We start from the raw sequence: 24,411 nt of genomic DNA on the forward strand, positions 1-24,411 counted from the left end.
CAGTTCAGATGCCTTGTATCTAACACCAGAGGAACATTGCCTTTTCCTGAAACAGAAGTGAAAGCAGTACCTGGATCGTGGTCTGGCTCTGAGTGCATTAGGTTCTTGAGCAACTGGAATAGAAAAGAAAAAAGAACCACTAAAACATCATATTTTAAATAAATGTCTTTAGCTTCAAAATCAGTGTCCATTAAACATGTGAGTGTTGCAAATGTGGATGTGAGAGTACACTCATCTCACATGAGCAATGGGGATTGATTTTCACTTCTCCTTCCCCTTTGTTTTTGTAGTGTGTGAATGTCCTAAGAATTCAAAAGCCAACAGGTAGTGAGAGCTTCACCTTTTTAATTTGGTTACCAGAACACAGGAAGAACAATAGGTCTGGTAGCTCTGACCTGTAGTCATGGATGTAGCTGTGATACAGCCATGTAATGAATAACAAACTTTTTATAGAAAACATCTTGTTCTTAGTCCAGGTATCTATTACTTGTCTGCTTCCAAAAGCACAAAGGTTTATGTGCTTCTGAAATACTTTAACTAATTAGTATAAATGTACATCACCCATAACAAAATACTAACATGTCATGTTGAGACTGTTTTGACCTCGGGAACGAAAGGTATTTGAATGAAGAAAGCTTTTAAGTCTAAATGTTGATCAAACACTTTTCCATTAATGTAAAAATGTGTTTCTGTTATTTGGATGAATTCCAAATATCCTGCTACATGCAGGTTTTATGTAATAGGAGAACAACAGTGCTGAATTATCATCTCTAGGTAATTCCTTGAGGTTGTTCCTTGCTTTACATTGTGTTTTCTGTTACTCTCCTTACTAGAATCAGATAATTTTGAGAAAACATATCTGCATGATTGCTTTCAAATTCATCCCACTGAGATATCCTCAAGGTATTACAGCAGCATCAGTGATCCCAGGGCACATACAAAGTGAATCCTTGCATTTTTCTCAGTCTACTAATCAAGGTACAACACTCAAGAGAAACGAAGTAGGTTGGGGAAAAAAATAATTGTCAGAATTTCTAGCTCTCTTCAGATATATGCCTACTTTCAAGTCAGACATTTATCACCAGCTACTACAGAGCATTTATCATCAGCTACTACAGAGCACTACCTGAGAATACAATGGATCCTCCAAACCACAGAGCGGGAGCTGCCTGAGGCAGCAGCTGGCAAATACTGAGCTTTTAATGGCTTGCACTGTACTACTGCACAGACCATCCATAGGCGGCTTTAGGCTCACAGAAGACAAGTAGCAGCATATGGCACATGTACAGCCACACAACAGCTCTTCGTAAAAGAAACTGCTTTTAGGATCATGCAGAGCTAGATGGTGTTTTGGATAGAATAAACCCCACTGCAGCTGCTAGTGACCACTTATAAACCAAGTTCTAGGAGATTGTCATCACCAAACTGGTTCACAGTCATTCCAGATTTCTCTGCAACAAACTCTTTCTAGCAGCTAAAGAAGGGAGAGGGAATTAATATTAAAATATGCAGTGGTGATAATCCTCCTCCCTCTCTCCGTGTCAAACTCCCAGAGGATACAACTTCAGACACTGCTTCCCTACAGCCATATGACCCAATTTTCCAATGCTGAAATTGCTGATTATTAAATTACATGCACAATTATTAAATATGCCACTTAGAAATAAGAAGTATAAATCCTTTCCAAGCGAAACCATTTTAGTTTAAGAATCTTCAAATTTTCCTTCTCTTATGGAGACTGTAATTCTATTCATACTTCTTTTAGAAAGCCTTTCATATAAAAAACCTGTAGATAAAACTGACATTCAAACTCTCCAAGGACATCCTGTTGAGGTAAACAGGAAAGCACATAAGCAAGAGAGAATTCCAAAACGACTACTAATAAAAAATGATAGCAATAGAATGCTACTACCAAGGATTTTCTTTTTAAGCTTTTGAAAAACTAGGAAATTCAAGGCTAAAATTACAGAATACCCAGACTTAGCTTTCCTTTCAAAATCAGTAGTATAATACAAAAAATACTATGAAGCAGGTAGTTTATTATTAGGACATACAAATAATTGTGGCAGGATTTCCAAGAAATGTGCAGCTATTTTGGTACATTCAGTGTGTGCACACTTCATGCCTGAAGAGCAGGTATAAACCTGACATGACAAAATCATTCAAGATGATACAGAACTATTTATCCAGTTCACAAATTTTCCATATTTTTACTGCTATGGTTACACAAGCCTAACTTTCATGAAATGGGTACGTTAAACCTGTTGAGTAAATAATTTACGTTGATTATTCAAAAGTTTGTACAATTCCTGGAGTAGTAGAGCCTGACGGACTGAGTAGCTTGGTATGCAGTAATTAAAGAGGCTGTAATTAAAGTTCCTGGCTTGGGTGTTGAGCTGCTCCAACAGCCCTCTTGCAAGACAACTTCATTTTAACATTTTGAAGGATGCTGATTTGGTAACTTTTAACTGTGCTCTAACATCTTACACTCAACAGCTGTTTCCTTGCTTTACAGGCTTAAGATCAGGTGGAAAAATTGTGCTGAAAAAGGTAAAAGGCTAAAGAAAAAAAAACAAAGCATTCCCCACTAGTCAACATCAACAACTTATCTCTTATTGGTCATTTAGGGAGAAATGTACAATTTAAACAATTGAAAATTTGGCCCTCAATCCTTTAAAAGGCTAAGGTCAACAATGCTCCTGCACTTAGGAGTCTAAATAAACTGGCCAGATATTCAGAATGCTGAGTTTAAAAAATTCTTACTGATTTCATATTTCCAGACCTTCTGATGGCAAATAAAACTTTCACAGACTATCATCTTTCCTGAGTTTACATAAACACCCTAAATGAATAACCAAAGAAGCATGCAGAATTTCTCCCACTTCACCCCAACTGAGTTTTCAGGCTGGAGGTTAATGATTACAAATGACCTTTCAAAATGGTAACTGATTCTGAAACAACCACTCAATTACTGTGCTGCATCTATTCAGCTGGATAGATAAACATTTTTACTTTTCACACCAGTTGTAGCATGCAACCTGAGAATGTGCTGGCTCAAATCCTTAATGAGCAGCACAGCAAGAGTGGAACCCTGCAGGGACAGGAGCCACGACGATGGAGTGAAATTCTGCCACTGTCCCCCTTGGTATACAAACACAGCAACACTGTTGGAGGAGTGCAGCAGCATGGGGACGACCTCCCTGACCAGGAGATGAAAGATACAGGGGAAGGAGATGTGGAGATGGCAGTAAGTGTTTTTCCTAAATGTACTAAAGACAGATTGCTGAACTGAAATTAAAACTCCCTTGTGCTCCTGGGCAAAACCAGGGGGAACAGAAAGTCATGCAACCACCCTCCCCTTTCCCTGAAAGGGATGTGCAAGAGTGTGTGTGGAGGAGAAGCAGCAATCTTTTGAGAATAGAAGCTGAAGATAGCAAATCTGGCAGCTGCCAAGTGTTTGGGAAGAGGCCAGGAAAAAAAGTTTTGGGAAATGAAGCATGCAGCTGTTGAGCAGCCATGAATAAATCGAGCTATAAGACAAAACTGCTGTGACAGACGTGTGGGGTCCATTTTCTTAATCAAGGATATCTTCCTGAGTAAAAACATTCATGCAAAAGAAAGAGAAAGGAAGATTTTAGCTTGACTGGGACCAGGGAGGGCTTACAAACATTCTTACCACTGTAGAAAGAGATTAACAAAGAGGAAGGCAAAGGAGGTCTGATGAACTGAACTGAATGCAGGGGAAGTTTCTGGAGCAAATAAGTAATTTTGACATATGCTGTTCCAAAAATAATGTTTTCCAGAATGATAGGAACAAGGAGTGTATGTTGGAGCTGAAGACAGAAAAATCAGGAGTGGTTTCAACAAAGAAACAAGCCCTGAATCAAAAGCTTGTATCAGTGTCTTGGGTGCCTCAAAGTCTGCGTTTCCAAAGGCTCTCTGTCCTGTAACTCCTTGACACAAAATAGGAAAGCTGAGCTTTCACAAAGAAATAGGCAATTTCAGAATAGTTACCAAAACATTACATAGTTATTCTATACTTTAGATGAGTTTTTACCAAGAGGTACAATATTCATGCTCTTGCATCTTGTTTGTAGCACAGAAGAACTTCAGAATCTTTAAAACAGCTTAAAATATCTTCCACACAGGAAGAACCCATGCACTAACAATGAGGGAAAAAAGGCAAGAAAACCTTTTGACAACCTGAAAAGGTAATTAATATTTATCTTACAAATAGTAGTCATTATGAGGTAAAAGCTAGTATCAGTAGGGAAGTAGTACAAGTGCAAAATGTTCTTTCAAAAATTAATCAAGTTACACTAATTAAGGCTTACTGTGATTTAAAATACTCGATCAAAATTCTCATGCAAGTAACACATGGCAATTTTTTCCTTACCTGCTTTCACAGTCAAGTGCTGAAATTCCTTTGGTATAGTTTTGAGAGTAGTGTTTACTTTAAGAGCTTAAGAAAAGAAAAAAGATAATCACTTTAAGTATGTGTGGGTAAAACCCAGGTCTGAGAAAGGAACACCTAAACTGGTATTAGACATCTTATAACGCCAAGCATACTTGAAAAGTGGCCAAATACCCTCAGAAAACTGAAGTACTCAATTTCCAAGAGCACAAAGTCAAGACCAGAAAGAAAGAGCTATGCTCAAGTTCCCAAATAATCTCAAATTTTGAGAATTTGTGGGGTTGAGTGCTTATTCCCCTTCCACATTCCCCTTCACATCCTTTCTAATGGAGTTTTTAATGCACCGTAGTGTGTTTTGATGAACTTTAACACTCAGTGTTAAATGACCACTTGGAATTAAATCTCTCCTGCTCTAGGATTAGCCTGCTTTAGCAAGGAGGTTGAATCAGATGTCTCTTCCAACCTTACCAGCTCTATGATCTGCCTTTATCAACCAAAACATGTGGGAAAAGTTTTGGGTCATGTAACCCAGTCCAATTTACATTATCTTCCAAAGTTAACTACACTATAACCAAAGTGAAGTTTATTTACTTGGATACTTTTGAAAATGTAGGAAAATTTGCTTCTACTGTCCTGAACTGCAGGTTCTTGACTTCTGGGGAGATCCCCTCAGTTAGGAGAGTGATCTGTTCTCATGTTTGTCAGAATAGTAATAAAAGGTAGAACAAAAGTATTTGTTCTTTGGCTAAAAAAGTAGCAATCTGTGTCATAAATACAGCATATCTTCAGCCCTGAAGGAGGACTGCATGTCTCAAAACAGGTTCCCATGTGACTTAACATGTCAGCTACAAAAATAAAAGCACAACTTCATCATCTGAAGAGGGAAAAAATATTCCCTTAGTAAAAAGTAAATCTTCCCTAGACATTTCAAAGCAATAACCTTCAAGGTTCAAGTACTTCTCTGGTTCATTATACATTTTACAACAAAACAAACCTTGTCAACAAAACATTGATTTCTTGGAATATGCCGACGTGTTAAAATGTTTTACAAACATATGTCAATCCTTTACAAACTTTCTCTGAACGAGGGACTCTGGGAATCTGTCAAACTCTGTCACACCTGAGTGTGGAAGGTGAATCAGGAATGTGGACTACCTGGTCTCACAGCTCTGAAGCAACCTTAACGTGTGGACATCTGGGAGGTCGAGATATTTTTTATTTTAATTCATACATAATCTGCAGCTCTGAGAATCAGGCAACAAAATACCCACAACTGTTTTGTTTCTGCAACAGAGGGACAGCAAGTAAGAATTAGGAAAAGGGAATATAAAAGGGAATGAATGGCTGTGTGATGATCCAGTGCCAATTCTGGAAGCCATAAAAGCTACTGCAGCAAAAAAGAGAACGATCACTTCAATTTCACATGACTTGCTGCTGATGGATGTCAAATGAAATGAATGAATCAATTAATTTTTTCAGTCCAATTTGACTAAAACTTTCGTTCTGCAAGAAAATACAGTGATTATTTTTTTCAATTAGGAGTAAAAACTGATTTTGAAGTGTTGATGTTTCTTGCAAAAATGGAAATTGAAAACTTGGCACAGTGCAATCTTTACTCTTAAAAAATTCCTGATAACAATTAAAATTTTGTTTAAGTAAAAAGCACAACATTAATTGTCTTAGGGCTAGACATATTTTAGGAGGTACATTTCATATCATTCACATATAATTTAACTAATTTCGAAGCAAACCCCTCCATTTATTTGTCTTCAACTCAGCTGTGGTGAGCTGTCTCTTTAAATTTTTAGCAACACACAGTCAGCTTAGAAATTAAACACACCCAGCAAACATAGGGGTTTACTAAAAATACACATAATTCAATCCCTAATGGAAAAAAGTTATTTATTTGAATACCTTGTTTGTCATCTTTCTTTCCATCTTGTAATAGGGCAGAGTTATCAGGTACCTCTTCAGCTGATGACTTCTAAAGATAGAAGATTTGTTAATTACACTGATTGTTACAGCTCGTACCTTTCCACAGTCAAATATTTAAGAATACAGATCAGCATAAATAACGGTGACATTTGCTCTTGCACCACAATTTCTCTGTTAGATAAAGAAGTATAGAGGACCTATAGAAAGACAATATAACTCTACTTTTCAAGGTACAGCAGTTCCACACCAGACATCAGTTAAAGGAGCACTTCAACAGTGAGCAATTGAAGGAGGTAAGGACTGTGTGTAAGGAGAGACTTCTCCCACCAGAGCCATATGTAACACCTGTGTAAGGATAGATGAAAGCTTCTCCGGTCTCCATGAGAAAAGTCCCTCTAACCAAAACTCCAGCTGTACTGCAGAGCCTGATGGTTATGCTTTAAAGGCTCCTGGCTGAACTACTCTTTTCTTTCAACATGCAGTCATAGAGATGGGAAAAACAAATTTCATTAGCAAGTCTGTTGGAGGCCCATTCAGGCCTTTGATAGGAAAACAGGGAATTTCTCTCCAGTCTTATTCCTTGATTTTCTGTTATTTCAGCAGCAACTTATAGGCATTTATTATTCTTGGAGCTTCTGCTGGAACAAATTCTACCTCTGTTATCTGTAAGAACAAGAATACACTCTGCAATGAAATATTCAAGCAAATATCAGAAACCCTAAACTTCTCTAAATATTAAGTGATGCTGTTTTTCACCCAGGGAGCACAGAAGAAGTTTGACCTGAAAATGTCCTGAAATAAATTTGGCCTAAATAAATGAATTGAGAAACCTAGATTTCATAGACATTTTTAAAAGACCACAAAAATCTCAAGTCAGTTCAGAAAGGAAAACTCCACAGTAAAGGTCTGTGAGATTTGTTTTATAAAGTTTCTGAGGAATGGGATACCCTAGTACTTCTGAGAAAGCAACACAACAATAATATGGCTTGAGGACTCTTATAATGTATGAACAAAATATTTCACATCCATAGCTAGCCCTGACACTCAAGTGAAGAACATGAGACCACAGACCTAACTCAATGCATGCTTTAATTGATGGAATGACTTTCAGAGATTTCAATGAAATGTGAGCATGACATTTCTGAGGGAGCCCAGAGGAACCCCAGCCAGTCATTTTATGCATGTTTTAACTTTAGGATTTTGGCAGTGAGAAAACTTGCAGAAAAGAACCAAATGAGAGTGAGAGACAAAAACTTGAGAAAAAAGAAGACAAACCTTCCTTGGTAAACAGAAATCAGTCACCCGTGCCATTCCCAAGCATAGTATCAGCAGCCTTGGTGTGTTTTTCAAGTTTAACAGAGTCTAGCATGCAGGTGACATGTCTCCTGCCATTATTTTCTTTATGAATGCATTCAGGAACTGCTTCTATTTTATTGCACTATTGTAATTCAGCAGTCACAGTAAAAACAGGCATCTGAAATGAAATTAAATAGCCTGAATGGATGAGAGGTGGAAATTTAAAAAGACATGGAAGTAATGCATAACAGATTGCATTGATAATGTAATAATTTTAATGTAGTGATCAAGTATCTAAAGTGTAATTCCTCCACTAGCCAAGATACAAATGAAATTGCAACAGTGAATTGCTGCACTTCCCACTGAGGGAGATGAATGGAAGATGACTTACTGACCTTCCAAATGGTATTCATACAGTGAATTAATTCTGAATGTAAAAACATAAGTTGAACAAAAGAAAATTAAGTCGAAATTATTCTCAAATCACTTTTGAGGAGATTTTAAAGTCCATTAATCTTGGACAATGTAAACTGAAGCTTTTAAATTATGTGTACGAAAGATACATAATCATATATTTGTTTACATTTCAAATATAATTTAATTCTATATTATATCTGTATCTTCATTTATATTTCAGGTTGCAAGCCACCCAAAATAAGGTCATAAGCAAGGGATTAGGTGATTCTGGTAAAAGACCTGCCCATGCTGCCAACATGCCTGCACCCTGCAGTACCAGACCTGCAGTGCTTCTTCCAAAGCCCAGCATGGCTGCTGTGCTTTGGCCAAGCTGCTGTAGGAGGAGCAACATCTCCCAGGGATACAACATAAATTTTAACAGTTCCAGAAGATACAATGGGTGCTCGATGTGCTGGCTGCACTGCCCAAAGTGAACACTGCACTCCACAGAACCTTAGGAGATTCTGTTTGGTGGTATCACTGTCAAGATGGATTTGATGAGGGAGCAGCTGTGTTCTGGCCCAGGGACTCCCCAGAGCAAGGCACTGGGAGAAAATAGCTGGAGAACAGCCTTGCTGAGCTGCCATGACATACCATTATTTTTAAACTTGGAAGAGTGTCAGAAGAGCCGGTTCCTGCAGTCAGTCTGCCACTTGATTTACTACCTTAACACTAAACCTTTAAATCCCACAGCACGTATACTGAGAGTTGCAATATTCAGGCACAACTCAGTGGCCATGATTATTAGTTCAGCTCTATAGGGTCTTTAAAAGTTTGGGATTTTAACCTCAATGCTAAACTCTTCTCCTTAATTCAGTTTTGCTTGCAGCAGATTTCACGGCATCATACAATGGTTGGGTTTGGAAGGGATCTCTGGAGATCTAGTCCAAAGCTCCTGTTCCATCCAAACAAACCTCCTGTGTTCACCTGTGGGCCCCTCACTACAAGAAAGGACATAGGCATATGTTCAAAGAAGGGCAAAGGAGCTGGTGGAGGGTCCAGAGCACAGAAGGAATGCCTGAGGGAGCTGGGGTTGTTTATCCTGGAGAAAAGGATGCTCAGGTGTGACATTATTGCTCTTTACAACTATCTGAAAGAAGGCAGTGCTGGGCTAACAGTTGGAATTGATGATCCTGGAAGTCTTTTCCAAACTGCGTGATTTTATGATTCTAGGTCTGTGCTGAAGTCTCATATTTTCAACCAATTCAGACTGAGCAGATACTTCACCTGAACAAGGCCCATATGCCCCACTGCCCCTCCATCAGCTGCCCTGCAGGACACCAACAGGTAGAGCCTATTTCTCTGAAGATTCCAGCATCTCACAAGTCCCTCAGTGACTACTGTGAACTCTGTTATGTGGAAATACCTCTTGAAAAGTCTGTCAGCCCTTTCCATACACAGAAGAAATGGCTGAGCTGGGGGTTTGAGGTGGCTTAATAAGAAGCTTAGATACTCCTAAAGTCCTCTCAGAGACTCACAGTCCAGCTGCTCACATAGCACAGTCTCTGTGAAGCTGGTGCAGCCCCCTCCCCTCTAAAAGGTAATGACCCAGCTTACAGCTTCTCACCTCTGCCCGACTGAAGTCCCGAGTCTGCTGACTGCTTGGCAATGGCTCAGAATAAGAATCAAACAGTGCACAGTCACGCATGGGCTTCAAACAAGCTGCAGGGAAAAGAAAAAAGTAAAAAAAACCCCAAAACAATAACAAATCAACCCAAAGCCAAACACAGAGACACACCAAGTCCTTGGTTAATACATACTTCTTAGAAACCTGTTCTAGCATAATTCTGCTCTTCATTTCTACATGTCAGACCTAATCCATAAGACATGGATGACAAACACCATGAAGAAAATCTTTGTATCTTGCATCTTAAGTAAGTCAGTGTCATGAAACGGATAGCTTGTATAATTTCTGTTGTAGAAATAATGGTGAAATTTGGAAGACATTTTTTCTTCTCCCAGTCCAGTATCAACTATCTTATAGTTTAATCTTGTTCTCTCAGCAATGTTAAAGGTACTTATGTTACCTTCATCTGCAATTTTGACTTTTTGAATATTGAAAAGTATAGTAGAATCTACATTGTACTCTAAAATTGAAGGCCAGAAAAAAGCAAAGCACTCAACAGAGTGGATGCTGTAGTATATACCACATTCAACTAAACAACATTGAAAGCATGGGAGAAAAAACAGAAGGAAAAAAAAATCACATCTAACTTCTCAAAGGAATATTCACAACAAGCTAATTTCTATCCCACAGCTCAGATCCTTCTGCTGGTATCACTCTGGGATTAGCTCCTCTGAGATAAGTCTGTCTTGTGAGCTGGAAAACATATTTTTTTAAAGATCAATATATTAAAGGCAGAACAACCACATTTCTAGTTTTTGGCTAGCATTTATTTATCTCAGTAAATTAAGCTCTTGGAAATCAATCTTAATTTACAGTACAGTGGGTTACACAAAGGGCAAATAGCTTTTGAGATTTTGCAAATTAGTTTTAACAAAAAGTTTCCAAAAAAAGGTGGTGGGTCAAATTGTCAATGGAGCTGTGCCAGGAGAGCATTTGGACCAGTTGTGCTGGTAGTTCACGGTATAAGCCATAAAACTAGCAAGATTAATGCATTCTTAAATGCTTTTTTGCTCCCAGTCATTTTATTTGAAGCTTTAACAGCACTCTTCTCAGATGCAAATACTTCAATTGAACCAAATTATGCCTCATTCTGAAACTAACACAGCAACCTAATGAAAAACTGTACTCTTCTATGAAGTCCTAAGAAGCCAAAGAATTTTGAAAAAAATGTCTAAATTTCACAGAAATCAAATGATGAAAACATTAATACACAAGATTTCTCTTGAAAATTGCTTTTGACATTTTAGGCAACTGTATGAGGAACTTCCATTCTTGTCAATGCTTTTATTTCAGAAGTAATACAACCAGGGCTCTATGCTTTCTGTGATTCACAGTTTCACAGTGTGTTGAGATGTTCTGCTTTTTGTTAATGCAAGTCCTTCAAAAGACAGATTTATGAATCCTTACCAGAAAGCAGAATGAGCACGAGATATTTTCAGATCCTCAGATTAACCAGAATTAGTTCAGTAGCTGGGGTATTTAAAGGACCCACAAGAAACAATTAGTCCTTTCACCTCTTCCATGTAGATTTGCTTGAAATGCTTAGTCTCGTGCAACAGTATGAAACAATAATCATCTAAGAAAATGGTAGAACTAAGTGCTGAAAGGAACAAATAGGGAAAAAGAGGACTCCCAGGGAACAACTGCAGCTTACCATGCTATTTCTCCCATTGACATAATGATTCCCTGCTACTAGAGATAGTTATTTGCATTGCAGTTTTACCCAAAAAGGTTCAATGTGAAGACACATCATAAAGAACCTGCATGGATGAGTTTACAAGCCAATTTATCACGAGACCAGGTATGAAAGTAGTGAACAAAGTGGTGGTCCTGGAGGGAAAAGGGTAGTTGTAATTATGACAGGGGAACGTAATCAGAGAGACTAGAAGTGATGAAGATTTGGCAGTGCATGTTTTCCAGGAGCTTATTGCTTTGGATATGAATATAATGGATTACAGGGAACATGACTCCATCAGAAATTATTTCACAAATCTGATATGGGGTCAACATTTAATTTTCCTAACTGCAGTTTGATTTGTTCTTTTCCTGCCTTTTAATATATTCAGTGTCATCAAATTTAATGGAGATTTTATTAGGTCTTAAATATTATCCCTTAGCACTGTAATTATCATCTGTGATTAATCCTCCTTGCCCTCAAGAGTCATGCACAGCTTTAGACGTAACAGTATATATTTCAACATTCATTTATAATTAAAGAGACATAACTGAAGAGAACAAATGAAAGGGCAGGTCTTTCACTGCACATTGTTACTGAAGTATGTTATATTTTTGGATTAATTCACCCTTGTGCTACCCAAATTGTTGTAATCCTCCTGTCATTAATGCAAACTACCCACAGAAGAACCTGTGGATTATATAAAATAAATTACAAAAAAATGAAACCTTTGATATAACCAGTGTCTCCATCTAAAAAAATACACTAGGATATTAAGTTCTAATGCAGTCCAGTATCATTTTTAACAAATTTTCAATAGATAGCTACTTTAAGGAAAAATCATCAAAATAATTAAAAGCTGTATCATAGATTCACAGAATGGTTTGAATTGGGAGAGATTTTAAAGATTATCTAGTTCCAACCTCCCTTACCATGGGCAGGGACACCTTCCACTAGACCAGGCTGCTCTAGGCCTTATCCAACCTGGCCTTGAACACTTTCAGGGGTGGAGCAGCCACAGCTGCTCTGGGCAACCTGTTCAAGTGACTCACTGCCCTTACAGTATACAATCTCTTCCTAAAATCTAACATAAACCTGTCCTCTTTCAGTTTAAAGCCATTACTGGGCTCCCTTTGCTTTACAGGCACTCTGTCCTGACACCTGAAACACAATGGAGCAAAGGGGCAGACATTAAGAGGCAGGAAACTGTTCCACTTTGCATCCCTGTCTCTATGCTTTGGTATATTACTTCTTCAGCAATCACCTCAGAAGCACAATTAAAAACACATGCCTTAAATGCAGCTGGAGAATCATTACACAGCATAGAAGCCCATTCCAGGATGGAAAGTGAACCTGTCTTACACACACGTTGGATTTCTAAGATGACTGCAGGGACATGACTTGCCATAGGAGCTTTACCTGTTTGAAGGTACTCGGGCAGCAGTGTCTCTGGCAATGTCTCAGGCAGCTGGTAACCATTCTTCCTTGCAACCACAAGGTGGAAAGCGGCACAAAACTCCGGGAGTGTCAGCGCCCCATCACAATCCACATCACTCAGCTCCCTGTGGATAAAACAGGCACATGTTTTCCAAGGTGTTACCTCAGGGAAACATATGTGTGCCATCACAAAGGAGACAAAAATGCAACTTTGAGAAGGGATGTTTTAACACAAGACAAGCATCTCTGCCATGTACACTTGATCCTGACTTGCACATTTGTCTCCGGGAAGATGAAGCAAGCTGATTTTCTGAAACTGACTTACCACTTTTTTCTTTTTCAGTACATTTCTTTAATACATCATGCCATTGAATATGATGGTATGTGGATATTAGAATGTGAAACATATAACCTATACTTATAGAATCATAGGGTGGTTTGGATTAGAAGAGACCTCAAAGACCATTCCAACCAATTCCATTAGATTATTCCAGATCTAATTCCAACTCCCCTGCCATGGACAGGGAGCCTTCCACTAGACCAGGTTACCCCATCCAGCCTGGCCAGGAACACTTCCAGGGATGGGAAGTCCACAACCTCTCTAGGCAATCTGTTCTAAGGCCTCATGACCCTTATAGTAAAGAAGTCCTTCCTAATATCTAATCTAAACCTGCCCTCCTGTAGCTTACAGCCCTTTCCCCTTGTCCTATCACTGCATGCCCTTGTGAAAAGTCCCTCTCCAGCTCTCTTGTGGACCCCGCTAGGTACTGGAAAGCAGCTAGAAGACCTCCCAGACCAGTTTCTTCAGGCTGAACAGCTCCAAGTCTCTCAGCCTGTTTTCGTAAGAGAGGTGTTCCAGCTCTGTGAACAATTTGGTGGACATTCTCTGGACTTGTTCCAACAGCTTCATGTTCTTCTCATGCTGGGGAGCCCAGAGCTGGATGCAGCACTCCAGATGGGGTCCTTGCCAGAGCAGATCAGAGGTGCAGAATCCTTCCCTTGCCCTGCTGGTCACATCTCTTTTGATGCAGCCCAGGATGTAGTTGGCCATCTGAGCAGCAATTAACTGCACATTGTTCCAAGGATGAAATTAACCTTCCAATATTAGGAAGCACTTTGGCTAATCCGTGCAGGATCTTAAAACATTTGAAGCAGAAAAAGTTAAATATGGACTTTAGCAATGGTTACTCAGCACCATTGACTAACTTTTAAAAAAGAGTAAAATTAATGCTCTTGACAAGCTTAAATATTGTTAACTTCTTACTAAGCGTTTCTCTCCAATTCTAGCACACTTCACAAAAACTAAACTTCAGAAATTCAAGAATTCAATTTTATAAATTAACTCTTTGCAAAAATTGAGTAATATTTTATCTTGGGCACATGGTCTAAAATAAACATACAATTTCTTACTGTTTGAAAGTAACAAGCATTTCTCAAACTGTTGAGGTTATAGTGACAAGGACTGAAACATCCCATGTGTTTAACACAGCAACACAACCTGATAAATCACAATGCCACAAAATTACAAGCACCTACTAGAAAGGAATACTTTTCTTGAAACTCTGCACAGAGAACAACTTGTGTCAGCAATAGAAAAAAAACCTGATTTGCTAACATATTAGGTTAATCCATTCTTTTTAAATAATCTTAAATTTAAATTCCAATATTCACTTCCCCCAGCACTACGTTTCTTCAGTTATTTTTTTTTTTATTTTCACAACTGACAATCCGCTTTGAAAAGATTCCAGACGTATCCTTTGACCCTGACAGATGTTTAGGCTCTTGCAAGCTTTTCTTCTCATCTCTCTTCATAAAAGCATATATAAAAACAAAATCACTATCAGCATTTCTGATCCGTGTTTAAAACTGTTTGTTCCTCCTATCAGACATGCAACGATGACAACAAATTACAAAGCACCATGTTGTTGATGAAAATATAATAGAATCCTTGTCAAATTTTATCACGTACAGTTCCATCCACAATTGTTTCGCAATAAGCTCATTAAAAGTAAGAGCACTGGTTCATTAGAAAAGCACTAATGAATTATGTAGTTGTTTAATTAGGCCTCCTCTGACAGAACAGAGACAGAAACATAAAACCAACAACACATCTAAAACATTCCAGAGGTGCTTCTCCTCTGTGTCATTTCATGAAAAATGCCAGTTCTTTGAGCTAATGATGCTGCTTACAATACACTTAAGAACAGCTCTCAGCTACGTTGTGGTTCAAACCTTCCCAGTCCTGCTGAGTAGGTGAACATCTCTCCAGAAAACAAGTGTGTCAGGAAGACCAATGACCTCCCTTGCTGCTTGGGCCTCAAAGTGATTCTGGAGAGAAGAGCAATAATTATAATTGAAGACACTTTTAAAATTTAACAAGGACTCTTGAATTAAGTGTTTTTTAAAAAAATGTGATAGGCATCCCCAAAAATATTACAGTACTCACCAGATGTGAGAAAGTTCTGGGATGGGCAGCTTCGATTTTGTGAAGAAATTCTTTGCTACGGAACCTGTTGGGAAAGCATGCCTCATCAACCACTGGAAATTAATTCTCCAATTAATTCTCCAAATTCTCCTTTTATCAGGACTGCCATGCTAGAAGCAGACAATTAATTTATGTCTGAGAGGTGCTCAGATTAATCGGATGCTACTATAGATGCTGGACCATTTGTCTCCTTCTGAGTAATTGACAGAGAAAGTCAGACAGAGCTGTTGACCTCATTTCTCCATTCCCTCCATATGGGAAAAATAAATAAAGGGAAACCTACTTTAGTACTAGTAACTCTAACCTGCATAACAAGTATGTCACCAATGATTAAATAACAGACACAAATGGCCCTGTTCACCCAGAAGTCATGTGCACAGCAGTATGGTGCTTTGACATCTGCACTGCTCTCCCAGTGTGCTGCTTCAACCATAACTTTTCCCTGCAGTGAAAATTTTACACAGGGAAAAAAAAAAAAAAATAAAAAAGAAACTGCAGAAGATTCAGCTAGCACACAGCTCCTGTCCTACTGCAGGCATCCTCACTCACTCTGCCATAGCAGCCCTTCTCATATTTCTAAGTTAACAAACACACTTCTTCACCATCTCATATGCACAGGCTGTCAGGGGTACCCTGGAAGCTCTTCCTGGGTACACGCTTACAAATCATAAGGAAACAAAGCACAGACTTCTGGGACAATAATCCTCTTCCCCTTGGGCAGCCATTGGGGAAAGAACCAACACTGAACAACCATTTGTTCTTTGAAGCAAACTGCATGAAGGAGACTTAACTGAGTTGAAGAACTGCTGAAGCAATAATTTCAGTTAGCAGCAGGTCATTTCTTTAAACTTTTGGTTGCATCAAAGCCTCCTGAACCCCAGTGACAAGGCTCATTACAACTGCCTCAGTTTAAAACCTGTAACATATTCCTTGCCAAACCAGCTGTCTGTACATGGCCAAGTCTGGACCTTCTTCTATTCAGGATGGAAATCTGAGTATGATCAGGGCCATCTCAGTATGCTCTTAACAATACTTCAATCATGTGTGTGCTCTCCAGGATTGTTTCCTAATTACCTAGAGGTCAAAATCTCAGTCCTCTAGAACCATAAACCCTCAGGCTTGACCTCCCATGGCAGTTAACTGCATGCTTCACTGTCATCACATGGACACTGCCACAATTCTGCTGGATAAGCCAGCACAACCCTCAGGGGTTTTTCAACTCAATATACACTGCAGGTGTGATCCACAAATACAGCACATCAAATGAAGAGAGTTAATTTTAATTTTTAACAAATTGTCAACACTTCTCCCTTAGATGTAACCACTTTTCTAAAATCAGGACATTTAGGAGAAAATGTAAGGGTCACAATATTGATTTGAATAGTCTGCCTTTAAAAAGAAAACATAATCAACTCTTAAAAATGCACTGCCAGAGACAAAAAATAATTTATTTACTTACACTTTTCACCTCCCAGCCTGGTCCCCCTATTCAATGTGCACAGTGTTTGGTAAAAATTACCTGAAATGAAGGCGTTGAGGTCGGGCTGCAGGGACCTGAACTGGTTAATGTAGTAATCTCGCTGCTCCTCCGTTATCCTCCAAGGGTCATCTGAGTACTGGGTGCTGCTGTCCTGCTGCTCCCGCTCCACTGAAAGAGACTGAAGGGAGGGACACTGGCACCAGCCACAGGGAGGGCACTGGGAACCTCAAGAAACCAGACTCACACTCTTCTATGTAGCACAGACAGATTTTCAGAAGACGAGAAGCAGAAATGGCCACACCGATCACCATCCCACTACTTACCTGTGAAAGCTGAGGCTATTATTACAAACCTTTACCCCTGCAATTAAAGAAAGCTTTACATGACCAATGGCCAAAGGAAATCTGGCTACTGCTGACCACTAAAAGTCCAAGTCATATTTTATTACCTCTAGATTCATTTTGGGGGTCCTTTTTTTCTGCCATGCATTACAACCCTGAACTGCACACTGTACACCTCAAATGGATGGAACCAGTAAAGCCCCTAAAGCTGCATTTATGCAGCTTTGTGCATGAAAATTTATCTTCGCTATCAAACTACATATTTCATCTAGGAATGGTGCTGTAACTATGGAAATATTTCACTTCTGGACCCTGTGCTCACCCCAGTAACTCAGCACTCATTATGCTAAGTTCGGGAGACACACAAGCCCCTAGAGACCCCCTCAAATTTCTATCACTTCCCAAAGTTTAAGCAAAAATCTACCTTTGGGTAAAGGAATATTCTGGAGAAGGGTATTCAATCCAATTATTTCTTTGCTCTATCTTTGCTCTCAGATTAACTTTTTTAAGAGAGGCCTGTACCTTTTGCAGGTTGGATGGAGGTATCTACAAGAAGGTTGCCAGTACAGCTGGTGTCTTTGTTAAAATGGAATAAATGAGTATTCAATATTTAAGCCTGCATAATAACAGTCTAAAAAAGGGAGGGTAAGAATGAACAACAATCAGCTGTGAAACCCTTTCTCTGACATACCTGTCTATTTCCCAAGAATCAAATGCAAAACACCAGTTCTGAAATACATCAAAAGATCCCTGAAACAGGCAACATCATACACCTGCAAATTAATTTTCATTTCAAAGTGCTACACAAATGCACCCAATTTCATTTCAAGTTGGCACAAATCATGTGACACTACCTGTAGATCTCTTTTGGAGGCTTAGGTGACATTTTTTTGTGGGTGTGAGGTGCTAGGCACTCAGGAAAAGGTAGAGTCTCTGAGTCTTACTTATTTAGGAAAATCTCTTGCTTAAGAGAACTTTGCCCTTCCTTAGGGCAAACTAATTGTTTGCATAATAAATGCACAGCAGGCATACTGGAACACAGGAAAGATCTGCTTTCGCAACCAGCAGGAAAATATAAGACCCATTTTCATAAAAACAAATGCCCAGAAATTAATATATTCTCTTTAAGGTGCAATTTAACCAACTGGGGTGAAAAACCAAAATATGCAGAAAGTTAGCCATAAATACTGTGCATGTGTTACAGATAGCAATCTAAATGAAGAAGGAATCTCTGTGAAATCTCATGTACTTTCAATGAAAACGTTTTACCTTGATTTACCTTTAGCGATTTAATTAATTTGATTGTTTATTCTAATTTCTCCATCCCATCAGCTTTTTTCCCTCATATACCAAAAAAAGCACACTTCAGTCTCTAGTATAAAAACACCACTTTTCATTTTCAAAGTGAGAACTTTCTGCCTTTTTTAAAAATTTCTCTATTGTTTAGTTAGTAGTACTACTAAAGAAAAATATACAGTTCATTACCCTGTTAGGAGTTGAACAGGTGAGTGCAGATTTGGTTCCATAATTCCCAGAAGATGGTCCATCCTGCTGGTGAGTAGAGTGTCTGACTTCATAAGGAGCTACAATAAATATTTAAAATTAAATATATAAACATCAGGATAATAAAAAAATACTGCTAAGCTAAAGGAAATAATTAAATACCACGAGATCAAGAATGTAGCTTGTGAACATTGTATCTGAGCATCAAAGTCCATTTGGTCAAGCATCTACCAAGTGAACCCAGTATCATAGTATCAAAGTTCATTTTGTCTTATGCAACAAAACTCCAGCCACATACTTGTCTTTCTCATTGCACCATTCTCCTTCAGACATTACTGAGACACTGTCACTTATATACTGCTAGACAACAGAAATCACTGTTCATCATGTTTAAATATACATTTATACAGCCTGCCCATGCATTTATACATTTTATATACTTATAACCACATTTAGCACAGTAACTATTTTAAGTAAGAAGAAATAATTCATTTGGTCTATAAAAAATATGCTTTGACAATGCTATAAAATAGCAAACCATTACTTCTCCATATACTCTTCCTCTCCCTTCCCTAATTTCTGTTGAAAATCAAAATACACGATTCACCACTTTGTGCTATTTGGAGTAAAGTTAGTGAAGAAAAGTAAAAATTTCTTCTTCTTTTGCTAAAATAAGTCACTTAGGCTCCACTGCAGCAAATATAGTAAGCAGTGACACAACAACACATTTAGGAACAATGTTTTAAAAATAGGGAAAGCATGCAAACAAAAAGGCAACTCACTTGCAAACCCTTACACAGCTGAGAACTGCCGCCAGCCTATTTAAAATTTACCATTACAAAGTCTACATTAGATACTCAGAACCTTAAAGACTCATGATGAAAAAGGAGTCCAAGAAATCTTATAATTTTTGATCTCACGAAGAGCTTAAAAATTATGCCCCTAACCCCCTTGTTTTCCTAAGGGGTCTTATCCTGTACTGTTATCTATTTTTATTCCTGTACAACTCACTGCTAATTTCAGATTAAAAAAAAAAAAAAAAAAAAAAAGGAAGGAAGGTGAAAGGTGAGAAACATTTAGATGCCCTCAGAGGGGAGATTTAAGCATGAAGCCTCATGGCTACATGCTTGCTAGCATGAAAAACTTTCAGAACTATAAAATGTACACAGTCGTGGTTGCAGTGCAAAGCGCTGTCCCTGAAGACATCCTGTCTAGTTTCAGGGTCAGATCTGCACTACAGCCCAGCCCAGGGCAGGGCACAAGAACCTCCTCCACACGCAGTACACACAGCTGCCCTTTGGAGTGCTCTTCAGGAAACTGGAATGGTCTTAATCTTAAAGGCCAGGAAGAACCAGCAGGTCCTGCATTAGGACTGGCATTTGGTACAGCATAGGTCATAAAATGTTAACTGCTCACTGCCATTGAGAATACACTCGGCTGAAGTATCCCCAGTGGGATTAAAATAGGAGTGATTCCTTTTCTGGAAAACAGGAAAAATTGCTTTCTGAAAAATAGCCATTGTTCTGCACCTCTAAGATTTTATTCCCTTAGAAATTTGAGCAGTTAAATAATTAATTTTGGAAGATGTTGACAGCTGGACTGGATGCTGCTGTCCCTGGTCACTTTGCATAGCTGCTGAGTCCATGAGAAATTTCACAGAAGTTACATTTGCAAACAAATTTAGAAGGAAAAAAAAAAAAACCCAAACCCAAAATACTCCCGCACAGCACTGACAGATCTGGGACAGAGTGCCAGAAAAGAGCAGAGCACTCAACAGGTACATGGTCAGCCAGTCCTGACAGACACCCCCTGCCCAACTCTCCACAGCACGGGCTCTTTGCCACTCTTCTTCACTGGGGCAGAACATGCATTGTACCAGAAAGCAACTGCACTAGTGTGCTTCTTTCAGAATTAATCCCACCTCTGAACAAGCTGCAGTTTACCTACACAGCAGGGGAATGCCTGTGACTCAGTACTGGTACAATTTTCAGGTGGAGGCCACTTTATAGTGTCAAACACATTCTTATCACAGCTGTACTGAGTTTCAACATGTTGAATAACTCTTTTGTCACTTATTTGTAAATAAGGACAAAAGGTGAAGGACTAGCATGCTTCAATCTTCACTCACTACAAACACACTAATGTAAAGTAGGAGGCATGATGGTATACACCAATGCCTCCTATTGCCACCAACTTGGTCACCATATGTTGCAATTACCAGAGCACAGATGCTTTACCATTAAGAGGAACCTGTAAAGCCATAGTTAAAATGGTTTCTGCTCCATTAGCATCTTATTAAAATCTGAACGTTTTCCCACCTACTCTAATGGCACCAGAATGAGAGACAGAATAACCTACATAGTGGCTAGTTTTTGTCTGAATTGCTGAAGTTACACTGTGGGACTGCTTCTATACTCTCATCCTATTATTATTTCTGTTACAAAAGCACAGATTATATTATCTGTTCCTGCAAATGATGGTTCACTTCCAATCTGAAAATTAATATGCATCTACTGAAATCGGGAGCAGGCTTTTCTTGCCCTCTAATGAAACCAAAACCATCATGCACTCTGACAATCCTTGCAGGCTCTCTGCCACTGGGGTATATTGCAGAGCCTTGTCAGAGATTAGGTATTAGCATTTGTGAGCAGTCAGACATAAATCTAATTTAATAGAAAGTGAATAGGAAGACAGGATTGAACAGTCAAAATATACTGATCAAATAATTTTTCAAAACATGAGTCTAACTGAATTTTAAAATCATTAGGCTGACTGTCACTGGCATTTAGAATTTGGATACTTCTCATAAAGGGAAAAAAAAAGAAAATATATTTGAATACAATGTGCATTGCCATTTTTATCCTACCTCCATGCTGCTGTTCCAGCCCACTTCTTGCTTTACCATATCCATAACTTAGGGGTATTCTCTGGTAAGTAGATGGAGAAGCAGGAGGTGAGCAAATTGGAGACATCGGAGGAGACTTGGGCTCCTATTTCAAAAACACACCAACACAAAACACAAGTCTGAGACCAAAATTGTAAGAAACAACCAAGTAATGCTGCAAAGTGGTCCAAGTGCATACAATATGATGGACAAACAAGAAGAAACTACTGCAGCATGCTCAGGCCCTTTATTTCCAAGAAAAGGCTTAAAACAGACAAGACAGGCTTTGGTACTGAGCCTTTGAGGGATAAAGCATGGCAGTGCTATAACAAAGCTTTACAATGGTCAGCTCCATGTATTTTACTTCCAAAGATGTCTGAAGTAGTATATGTAGAAGGCTCAGTGTGGGTGGATAGCTTTGAATTTACATAGCGTGAGTGCATTCTTTGTGGGATATCATTTTTCATATTAAAAAAAATGTACAAAAAATTAAAATTCATATCTGGATCAGTATTTTAAACACTGTGGATTTTTAAGTCTCACTGGGTAATTATCCTAACGCTTCCTCTTTCCTTTGATTTACTGAGATTGCTTGAGAAAAGAATGTAAGCCTGAAAGGTTTTACTGAAAAAAGAGGAAAATATAACACAACACAGATAATCCAGATGGAGCCAGGGGTTTGAGGGCAGTGTTCTGCTTGGGTGTCAGTACACAGAAGACAGGCATACATGCTCTTCTTCCTGATCCTGCTATTCCACCTGTGCATCTTGTGATCAGCTCACTCCTGCTGGCTGACCTCAGGCTGGGAACGCCGTTACTGATGGCAGTGCACCCCATGATAAATGTGGGCACATGTTTTGGGAAGGTAAAAGTGCTTCCACCAGGCATTTAGAACATGACCTGATACAGTACCAGAGGAGAAGGTGTTAAGCCTGGGGAAAATTATGCAAATCAGTTTTTAGGAAAATTATGCAGCACTGTGAAGCTTCTCGTATCTGAACAAGTGCTCTTTACTCTCCTAAATACAGGTAATATGAATGTCCCTTGGATGCTTCATTAAACTAGCATCTCAGAACAACAGATGATGGGACAACGTTTCACTCAGGAAAAAAGAAAAGCAGGCATCTTCTGGACTATTCCCTTGGGGAGATAAAAAAATGAAAGAAAACTTGGGGTCCTTACCCCACCCAAAAATAGTGGCTCATGATTGAACACCTCGTCTCCAATTGAATATTTCTAGAGTGACTAAGGACCATTACCATACTGGCCATGACAGCACTTTCCTGCTCTCTTTCACACACAGATTTCTATTTGCTGCTTCTCACACTTCCTCTCCAAGAAACAGTGTTGGATTAAGTAGGAGGAAAACACTGAAAGAACTTACACAGAATATTACAGGGCTGACAGCTTTATACAAGATCATATAGAGAATTTTCTTCAGGGAAGCAACTGGAATGCATCAAAACTAGAACACCGGCATGATGGGGATTATTTGCACATCAGGAGTTCATCTCCTGTAGAGTACTGGAAAATTGAGTAAGCCCCTGTGAGTGTAATCATTTACAGGGCTGGACCCAAAAGGAGGATCCATAATGACATGTTGGCCTGAAGGAGACAAGGCTGTTACCTGTTTGTCCCCTTCATCTGTTCTTTTGTAGGAATTTTTTTCTAAAGTTGCATGTGGAACCTGAAATTTAACTCCATGGAATTCTGCTGCAGTCCCATAACGTACTTCAGTGTCATTTTTCAGCGCCATAAATCGTGGTAGAGGCAATTCTGTATTAAGAGAGAGAAAATTCAATTGAGACTACAGAACATAAGAAGCACTTTAAGCAGTATCATCTTTTAAAACCAATGAAAATTTATCTATAAAAGACTGATAGTTATATTTTGTAACATTTTAAAGTGTGGGACTCCTTTGATTGTTTTATGTCTTAATAAAAATGTGAATGTTACACAAAGCTACATTCACTAGCTTAATATATAATCTCTCCATGCAAAGAGAAAGAAATAAGCCTTGTGCATGTTATTAAAGCAAGCAGCAAACTCATTTCCTGCCTTCAAAACCTTTCCTGTAATGAAAAGAATAGTTTCCCACAGAAACTGTGGGACAGATAAATTAATCAATCAGGAGGATCAGAGTATCCTCAATACTGCCATCATAAAAGGAACAAATCAAAAAAGTTAGGGTTCAGAGATCACACCAAGGCCTAGAAAGACAGCTGTGTCAAAAGGTCCCACGTTGCATCTGCTGTGCTGAGCAAGAGACTGACACTTTTTCACTCTTTAAGACAATTCCCAATTATTTTGCAGAAACACCATTTATGTTTGTGCACAGTCACCCTAAAAGATCAATGCTATCAAAATTAACAGAATGCTCAACACCAAGTAAAGTTATTCATCCATCAACTCTGTAATCTTTTACACCTACAGTTACAACCATGAGAAAAATAAATAAATTGGAATTTGGTACACGTTACTCACTTCACTCTAAAGGCACTCATATTTTCAAAAGAAAATGTAATTAGCACTGGAAAAAGTTTTATTAAAATTTTATTGAAACAGTAAGTAAGCAGTATATCAATACAAGGACTGCAAGTACCTGTTTTCACTCAAATTTGTGGATTATTTGCATATGCTGGATTTGTAAAACATACAGAGTAAATCCCAGTCCAGGTTTCTAATTTAATTTGTTGAGAGTTTTCTGTTGTTTGGGTTTTTTTGGTGTTTTTTTTTTTTTTAATTAACATCTTTAAAAGGACAGCAATGCAAGAGAGAGTGCACAAGCTGTTTGTAAGGAAAACTGACAGACAAATCCAGGCCACTCCTCTTCACCCTTGGTTCAAGCTCCTATTCCAGCAAGGCACTGAACTGAACT

General features: G+C 38.7%; 1 protein-coding gene across 1 annotated transcript in view; it reads right to left on the reverse strand.

Moving 5' to 3' along the window:
- Positions 1 to 24,411, reverse strand: part of REPS2 (RALBP1 associated Eps domain containing 2) — a 95,877-nt gene that overhangs the window by 36,114 nt on the left and 35,352 nt on the right. Inside the window, exons 3-12 of the mRNA XM_053970170.1 lie at positions 23,161 to 23,309; positions 21,516 to 21,639; positions 18,632 to 18,729; positions 16,845 to 16,983; positions 15,287 to 15,350; positions 12,823 to 12,965; positions 9,669 to 9,763; positions 6,329 to 6,398; positions 4,397 to 4,462; positions 71 to 113 (exon numbers count right to left, since the gene is read on the reverse strand). Coding sequence (XP_053826145.1) covers positions 71 to 113; positions 4,397 to 4,462; positions 6,329 to 6,398; positions 9,669 to 9,763; positions 12,823 to 12,965; positions 15,287 to 15,350; positions 16,845 to 16,983; positions 18,632 to 18,729; positions 21,516 to 21,639; positions 23,161 to 23,309 — 991 coding nt within the window. The remainder of the gene's footprint in view (positions 1 to 70; positions 114 to 4,396; positions 4,463 to 6,328; positions 6,399 to 9,668; positions 9,764 to 12,822; positions 12,966 to 15,286; positions 15,351 to 16,844; positions 16,984 to 18,631; positions 18,730 to 21,515; positions 21,640 to 23,160; positions 23,310 to 24,411) is intronic.

This window comes from Vidua macroura, chromosome 2, assembly GCF_024509145.1.
Source record: "Vidua macroura isolate BioBank_ID:100142 chromosome 2, ASM2450914v1, whole genome shotgun sequence".
In the NCBI taxonomy this organism is placed as follows: Eukaryota; Metazoa; Chordata; class Aves; order Passeriformes; family Viduidae; genus Vidua; species Vidua macroura.